This window comes from Lipotes vexillifer, unplaced genomic scaffold (genome assembly GCF_000442215.2).
Source record: "Lipotes vexillifer unplaced genomic scaffold, Lipotes_vexillifer_v1.1 scaffold278, whole genome shotgun sequence".
NCBI classification, from domain to species: domain Eukaryota; kingdom Metazoa; phylum Chordata; class Mammalia; order Artiodactyla; family Lipotidae; genus Lipotes; species Lipotes vexillifer.
In genome coordinates, this window is record NW_006769677.1 from 4,977,223 (window position 1) to 4,986,112 (window position 8,890).

At 42.6% G+C, this 8,890-nt stretch overlaps 1 protein-coding gene across 1 annotated transcript in view; it reads right to left on the reverse strand.

Moving 5' to 3' along the window:
- Positions 1 to 5,858: 5,858 nt before the first annotated feature.
- The window catches only part of RMDN2 (regulator of microtubule dynamics 2), a 77,819-nt gene continuing 74,787 nt past the window's right edge, over positions 5,859 to 8,890 (reverse strand). Inside the window, exon 11 of the mRNA XM_007445794.1 lies at positions 5,859 to 5,947. Within this exon, the coding sequence (XP_007445856.1) occupies positions 5,859 to 5,947 (89 nt within the window). The remainder of the gene's footprint in view (positions 5,948 to 8,890) is intronic.

Here is an 8,890-nt window from a genome sequence, read left to right on the forward strand (position 1 = left end):
GATCCTTTTCACCCATTTTGCCCTTCTCTGCCGCTGTCCCTTCCCCTCTGGTAACCACTACTCTGTTCTTTGTATCTACATGTTTGGGTTTTTTTGTTTTGCTTTTTTGCGGTACGCGGGCCTCTCACTGCTGTGGCCTCTCCCGCTGCGGAGCACAGGCTCCGGACGCGCAGGCCCAGCGGCCATGGCTCACGGGCCCAGCCGCTCCGTAGCATGTGGGATCTTCCCGGAACGGAGCACGAACCCGCGTTCCCTGCATCGGCAGGTGGACTCTCAACCACTGCGCCACCAGGGAAGCCCTATAAGTTTTTTAATATTCAACATATAAGTGAAATAATATGGTATTTGTCTTTCTCTGACTTATTCACTTAGCATAAAACCCTCAAGGTCCATCCATGCTGCCACAGATGGCAAGATTTCATCTTTTTTTTTTTTTATGGCTGAGTAGTATTGCATTATATCTATCTCATGTCTTCTTTATCCATTCATCTGTTGATGGCCAGGGGCTCATTTTTGAATGATCCATTTTACACACCACCTTTATTACATATTAAATTTGCATGTGTATTTGGATGTATTTATGATATTTATATTCTGTTTCACTGATCTGTACATCTATTTATTCACAATACCACTTTAATTATTATAGATTTATAGTACATTTTTTCACATCTGGTTGGTACAGTTGCCCTTCCTTACTTGACTTTTTCAGAATTTCCACAAGGATGCTTGCTGTTTGTTTTTCCATTTGAATCCGTTAGAACACAATAAAGAATCTTTTTAGTACTTTAAGTGGAATTACAGTAACCTTATAGATTAACTGAGGAACTTTTGCTAACTTTTAGTATGCTGTCTTCTTAGTCAAAATACACTATATCTTTCTATTTGTTCAAACCCTTGGAATTCTTAGATTTCTGCTTATCAGGTATGAAACTTAGGTTTACTGCTAGATCTTGGATTTTGTTTTGTGATTATGGTAAAGGAGGTATTACTTTCTATTACATCTTCTAACTGGCTGTTATTGATTTCTACACATTAATTTTTTACTGCACTATCTCAGTAAATTCTTATTTTTGAAAATAGTTTTGAAGTTAATTCTCTCAGGTTTTTTCATGCACGCAAGTTTATATACCTACATAAATAAGGATATTTATTAGCCCTGTTAATATATTAGTTTCAAATTTTCTATTGTAATTGAAGTGTCTTTTCTAATTAGAGCTAGTACGTCCAAAACAATATTAAGTAATAATAGTGAAGTCATCCTTATTTGGTCATGACTTCAGTGCAAATCATTCTAAATTCTGTGTTAATAGCATAATGTGCTCAGATAAATATATTTTATCCTTTTAAGAAAGTACCCCTTTATTTATACTTTGCTAAGAATTTTTTTTTTTTTTGAGTTAGTATTTTTGCTTTCTTTGGATAAGTACCCAGAAATACAATTGTTGGATCATATGGTAGTTCTATTTTTATTTTTTGAAGAATCTCTGTATTGCTTTCCATAGTGGCAGCACCAATTTATATTTTCACTAATAGCACACAAGGGTTCCCTTTCTTCACTCCCTTGCCAACACTTATTTCCAGTCTTTTTGAATTTCTTTTTTATCAAGAAAGGAGGTAATCTCACCCTTTAAAATGTTCTACATGTTGTGTGCTTTATCACGAACATTTTAGTAGAATATATGTGTGTGTGTGTGTGTGTGTGTGTATATATATATATATATATATTATATAATTTATACATAAATAAATGTAAATACATTGGGAGATGCCAATTTTTAAAAGCTAATTCAAGCATGCAATCAAAGAGTTTGGAGACCAATGGGTTTAGAAGATTATAATAAAATAATTTATAGGGCTTCCCTGGTGGCGCAGTGGTTGAGAATCTGCCTGCCAACGCAGGGAACACAGGTTCGAGCCCTGGTCTGGGAAGATGCCACATGCCGCGGAGCAACTAGGCCCGTGAGCCACAACTACTGAGCCTGCGCGTCCGGAGCCTGTGCTCCGCAACAAGAGAGGCCGCGATAGCGAGAGGCCCGCGCACTGCAATGAAGAGGGGCCCCCGCTTGCCGCAACTAGAGAAAGCCCTCGCACAGAAACGAAGACCCAACACAGCCAAAAATAAATAAATAAATTTAAAAAATTATATTAAAATATGAACGTTTACCACATATGATGAACTCTTCTTTCCTTTTTAATGCAGAAGGCACTTCTGGATCTTGAAGGCTTTAAGGATCATCATTATGAATACTGGTATGTTATCGGTTGATAGAGACTGGTTAACTGAGGCTCAGCCATTAGAAGGCTTTAGTTCTCCTCTGAAAAACTTTGATCTTTGTGGCCCTCTGAATGTCCTCCACTGTGTAAGACAGGTGTAGTGAAGCAGCAGTATGCTGGGTTCCCCCAGGCCCCCAACTCCCCATCATGTAGGCACCACAGTATGACAGAGGCAGGAATGGAGCATGAGTCAGTATGGCCTGAGTCCAGCCTCTCTGGATCACACCTGGCACAAGTAGAGTGTCCTGACTGAAAGATCCCCTTTCTGGCAGAGGCAGGGTGGGAGTTGACACACCTATGGGCAGACCAGTCAAAGGGTGGGAAGGAACCAGTCCTCATAAAGACCCACTGCTTCAGCACAGTGGGACTTCCTGTCAGGGCCACTGCCAGAAGTCTTCCTGAGTAGGTAACTCTGAAAAGTAAAGAAACACCAGTGTTCTCTGTAGTCATAAAAAGGGAAAAGATAGCTGGAGGGATAAACATCCCAACCAACAAATTCTTTTTATGGGATGTCTGGCTTTCTGCAAATTTTTACTGAACCAAGACATGTGTTCTTTTAAAATTAATACATGCAGGGCAACAACTCAAAACAATATGCTGATTTATTTTGTAAAGATAATTCCCAGGCTGTGGTTTGTTTTACATTGTCAACAAGAGTAGGGAGTGGGTGGGGAGGAATCTTGTAAAGTCTTAGAGATGAAAAGTTTGGGTTCACATGAAATGACTACTCTGAAATCGACTAAATTCAATCTCTGTCTCTGTCTCTCCCTCTCTTGCAAATTTAATTTACCTTTAAAAGGATTTATTGAGCGCCATGGAAACACAGAAGCAAGATAAGATGAGGTGTCTTTTAATGTATTTAGGGAATGAATACATGTGCATATGGAGTAGTTAAAAATTCAAAGAAATATGGAAACGAATAACAATATAAGTAGCATACACTGTGTTGTGAGAGGTCAGGGAACTCAGGACTGGTCATTGGGATTCTATCAAGAGGGGCTCCTCTAAGTGGAGAAGCGCAAGGGAGGAAGGGGGAAGGACACGTGGTTTACAGCTCCCTTTTCCCAGCAATGTTCCAATGCCATAGGCTCAAATCTACCCGCTCAACTTTCGATGCAGGGGATGTCTGAAGGTCTGTTTGGATGATCTCACCATGGGACGGGGGGAAATCAGAGCTTCTGTCAGAATTTTTTTAATGTACTGCCCATGTTAAGGCAAGAAAGAAAAAGTAAAAACTTGCCAGCAGCTGACAAGGATGCTTTTGGCTGTGGGATTATTGAATTTAGTGTCATGGAACTAGTCAGAGCAATTGAATCACGGAAGGAAGACACCCAATGAGCACATGAAATGATGCTCAAATCATTAGTCATAATTAAAACCGCAATGTGATGCCACTACACATCCACTAGAATGGCTAAAATTAAAGACTGAGACGGACCATGACAAGTGTTGGTGAGGATGTGAAGTGGATCTCTCAGACATTTCTGATGGGAACGCAAAATGGTGCAACTGTCCGAAAAACAGCACAGCACTTCCCTGTAAAGCTAACATACACTTACCAAGTGACACAACAATTCCTCTTCCAGGTTTTTACCCCACCCTCCAAATAAAAACATGTCCTTAGAAGGACTTGCACCTGAATAGTCATATCAGCTTCATTCATAATAACCCCAAACTGCAAACAACCCCAAACAGGTGAATTGATAAACAATTTGTTGCATATTCCAGCTATGCAATATTACAGCAACAAGGTGGAATGAACCATTGATATACCTAATAAAAATAGATGACTCTCCAAAATGTGCTCAGTGAAAGAATGAGCTCACTTATTCATTAATTGTTAAAAACAAGTAACCTATAGTGACAGAAAGCAGATCTGTGGTTGCCTGACCCTGGGGTGCAGGTGAGAGATTGAGTGGGAAGGGACACGAGGGAAATTTCTGGAGTGATGCACATATTTTATACCTTGATTGTGGTAGGGGTGACACTGGCATAAACCTTGGTCTAAACTCATCGAACTGTACACTTGAAATGGTTGCATTTGGTTGTGTGTAATTTATACCTCAATACGGGACTGAGGCTGACGCATAGGCTGGCAGATGTGGTGCAGTCTGCTTGTTTGGATGATTCTTTTGAGACCTGACTCAATTCACTGGCTCCTCTCTTGAACAAGAACTTCAGTTGGGGGCTTCCCTGGTGGCGCAGTGGTTGAGAGTCCGCCTGCCGATGCAAGGGACACGGGTTCGTGCCCTGGTCTGGGAGGATCCCACATGCCGTGGAGCGACTAGGCCCGTGAGCCATGGCCGCTGAGCCTGCGCGTCCAGAGCCTGTGCTCTGCAACGGGAGAGGCCACAACAGTGAAAGGCCCGCGTACCGCAAAAAAAAAAAAAAATAAAAAAAAAATAAAATAAAATAATAAAAAAAAAGAACTTCAGTTGGGGTCCAGCTAACTGTGTTCAGGAGAGCATTCCTCCCGGGGCCCATGTGTCCCAAGGAGGGTCCCTGCTCTGACAGCATGTCCAGCCCGAGATGGGGGAGAGAGGTCAGGAGGGGATGTGCAGCTCTCACTTCCACAGCCCCAGCAAGCTGTCTCCTTTGTAAAGAAGCCCAGTGTTGACCATACCTAGCTGAGTCAGGGAAAATCCATATAAACTTTCCCTTCACACTGCAATTTTTTGGCCAACTCCGTGAGCCAATTAAAGCAGTCCACGTTTAGGGGGGATTTTCAACTGTGAGATAGATCATAAGATCATAATCTCCATTAAGTATGTTATGAAACAAATTACAGTTACGGAACAGTGGAAATTCACATATTTACATCAAAATTAAAAGGGAAAAAAAGTATGACTATGAGCAACGTCTTTTGGAGAAATTACCACAACCAGATGTAAGTAAATTGTACCCTAAAGGCACCTTTCCAGGCCATTCCCATGAATTTGTCTTGTACAGATCCTAAACTCCCTATCCAAAGCCCATCTTATTTATTTATTTATTGGGTCTTCGTTGCTGCGCGCGGGCTTTCTCTAGTTGCAGCGTGCGGGCTTCTCATTGCGGTGGATTCTCTGGTTGCAGAGCACAGTCTCTAGGTGTGTGGGCTTCAGTAGTTGTGGCTCACAGGCTTCAGTAGTTGTGCCTCATGGGCTCTAGAGCGCAGGCTCAGTAGTTGTGGCACGTGGGATCTTCCTGGACCAGGGCTCAAACCTGTGTCTCCTGCATTGGCAGGCAGATTCTTAACCACTGCGCCGCCAGGGAAGCCCTCCAAAGCCTATCTTAAATACTGTTTTCCCGTCCAATGAACCATTTCCCCCACTGTGGGAGACACATGTATGATGTTGGCTAAGTTAACAATTATACAAATTTCAAGAAGTCTATCTTTGTTTGTAGAAGTCAAGCTGTTTAGCTGCCTTAAGCACTTTTTAGGTAAATGAAAACAAAAGAAAAGGAAACAAAGAGTTAGTTGCTGAAGGACATAAAATCTTACATGGTTTAAGATTGATTGTATGGCTCCGAATATGATTTCTTTCTTCATTGCACAGGTCCCGGGCTGGGAGTCAGGACACCGGGGTCTGGTCCCTGCTCTCTCATGAACTAGGTATGTGACCTCCAGCAAATCTAACCTTTGTTCCAGTCCCCTCGATGGTCAGAGAAGGATGGCAGCACTTTCTCAATCCGTCTCAGCAAGTAAAAAGCGTTCATTGAAATATTAGGCATGGTAACACTTAGAAAAATGAAAAGTTTAATAGGAATATAAAGCAGGCTTTATTTGGCATTTAAAAGAAAACTTTGAAAATGTTAGAAACATGATATATGTGCTGTCACTATACGTATACGTTGTAGGACCAGGTCTCTCAAGCAATAAAAATCTTCGGTTATCTTTTTATTTTCCAATCTGTTAACAATGATCGCAAGGGCTAAGTATCCCCCAAAAGCAAAACTCACCCCTACCAGGTTGTCAGCGATGGTCCTTTAAATCATTTTAAGCCTCACACTAGAGTATTGCGGGAGTTACTTTATTGCTAAAACAACAGACTGAAAACTAAAGTCTAGAAATGGAATAAAATTAAACTTTCAAAATAAAGAAGGTAACTGAGTCATAGAAATGTCACAATGACTAACCCTAGTATGTGGTCTGTATTTCATTGAAGGAAGGCTTTGCCAACAAGATAATTAAAATTAAAAAAAGCCGCCTGTATTGCTTTTAGGCGAGTAAGACAGCATCTTGAATTTGCAGTGGAAGGGCTGGTCTTCGCATCGCCTCAGGCTTGCTGTCTCTAGTCTGGCCCCTGACCTGCCGGGCTGCTCCATCTCCTGCTCTGCCTCCCCCTTCCCTTTGCTCACTTCTCCTCTCTCTCCTTCTCTGCTCTCTCCCTGTCACATCACATCTGAGGATAGAAATGACTCTCCGTTTTCTCTTTTGGGAAGCTTGGGAATATGAGAAGTGTTTTTCTCTTTCTTGAGGTGTTTGATTTAGTGTAACACTTGTTACACGAGTCCTTATAGCTAGACAGGCAACGTGAAGGGGAGGGATGGATGGTCCTTGCCTCGCCTGGCTGAAGATCTGATGGTTGGGCTAAGAAAGAAGCCCAAAAGTGCCCTGCTATTTTGAGGAGGGAGAGAGCACATCTAGTCATGCGGCTCAGGAAGGTTTAGTGGCAGAACTTCCATCACTTGAGCCAGGCCTGGAGTGGCGGGGAGAGATTTCCACAAGTGGGCACAGGGGAGGGAAGGTGGCCCTAGGGGGTGAAAAATCCCAAGCCACAGGGCAGAAGAGCACCAGGCAGGTCTGAGCAACAATCAGTCCAGTCTGGCTGGAACACAGTGCATGTATGCGGTGAGGGGTGAGGGAGGCCTGCTGGAAAGACAGACTAGGTGGGAGCAGGGGGGCACAGGGCATTCTTGAAGGCCTTGCTGCAGACTCCGGCCTTTATGCTGCAGGCAGTTGGAAGAATATGGCGAGATACTGGTATTAGTCTGCTCTTATTCAGGGCACTCACTTGCCTGGCTTTATGCCCACCCCCCGCCCCCCCGCCGGTCCTTGTCCTTCCCCGCCCCCTAAGAGCACCCTAGCCCCTGCACCAGGAAGGCTTGAAGAGCCCCTCGGCCTGCAGTGGATGTGGTGGGCAGGGTGACCAGTGAGCAGCTTCCACCTCCATATCAGTGGCCCCAGGGACAGCTCGCTCCTGGGGCCTGCACTGAGCTTTAGACCCTGACTTGGACTCCAAAGAGAAGGACATGAACAAGGTGCTGCTTGGTCCCCTGCTCAGGGCCCACCACGATCTGGGCTTCCAGGCTTTCTGGGACCTCCTCACGGCTGGGGTTGATGTGGCTGGGAACTGGAGGTGACGAGGCTGGGCAGAGCTGGGCTGCCCAGCCTGGCTCACTGTGCTCCAGGGGCTGGGGTTCTCCCAAGGCTCACTCACCCTGGGGAAGGAGCGCAGCCGAGGAAGTCACCGCACACCCTTAGGAACAGCAAGCGAGGCTGAGAGGAGCTTTTCTAAACCATTTGAAATGAAAACTAAATGTCAATCTATCATGCTACGGGAAAGACCAACGTATCTATCCGATATCCTCTCTATAGAAAATGACGTTAAAAAATTAACGTCTTAAGATGAAGTGAACAAAGAATATGTGAGAAAACATAGGAAAAAAGTATCCTAGAGGTGTGCCTCAGAGCTAATAAGTAATAATGATATGTTATTTTTCTCGATTTTGTTATATTTGTGGCATCTGTCAGCTTTTAAAACTTTATAATTGGTTGTGATGTCTCTCATTCGAAATAAAGTTACTTTCATACCTAATTTTGTATTCTTTTTCTTAACCAATACTCCAAATTGTATAAGCTTGAGGCTCACAAACTTGGATCCGTCCTTGGATGACTCCATATTAGCTCAATATACATGCGATTATTTACGACTGCTGGGTACCTTGAACTCCTAGGACTGAAGAACATTAAGGAAATAAAATGCATTTCAAGCAAAGAGACAAAATAAATAACTGATTTGGTAGCTTGGCTGGAAAATCACTATCTTCATGACTGGAACCTTTTAAAAATTAGGACAGACAGTGTTACGTGCCAGACGATTTCCACACTACACCACAGTCTGCCCGATTGGAAGGGGCTGTCCAATGAGGGCTTTGCCAGAGGCAAAGTATGTAATGCCATTTCTACCTGTAAGTTTCAGCAGACTATTTTCCCAATCAGGTTTCCCAATTTAAATTAGTTAGGATATGGCAATACAAAGTATTTAAGAAGGAGGAAAGATATACTTTAATTCTCTATATGCAAACTTTATTGGCCAAAATTTAAGAATGCTATATACAAGCAAACAAAAAAATTATCTCAGGGTTCTAACCAAAGTCCAATTAAGTAGTTAATTTCGTAGTGCAATTGCTCAACTTGCTTTATTTTATAGAATGGATATATTTGAATATTATAGAAACTTGTTTAAAAAACGAAACTCAATATGTTATAGTTTGCTACATGCAAAATCACGGTTTATGGGACTGGAAAGTGCCGCAGTTACAACTCTCCAAATTACAATTTCTGTCTTTCAAAATCCAAACCATGGACAATGTATATGAATCAATTGTTTTCAAGATATTGGTCAGCAGG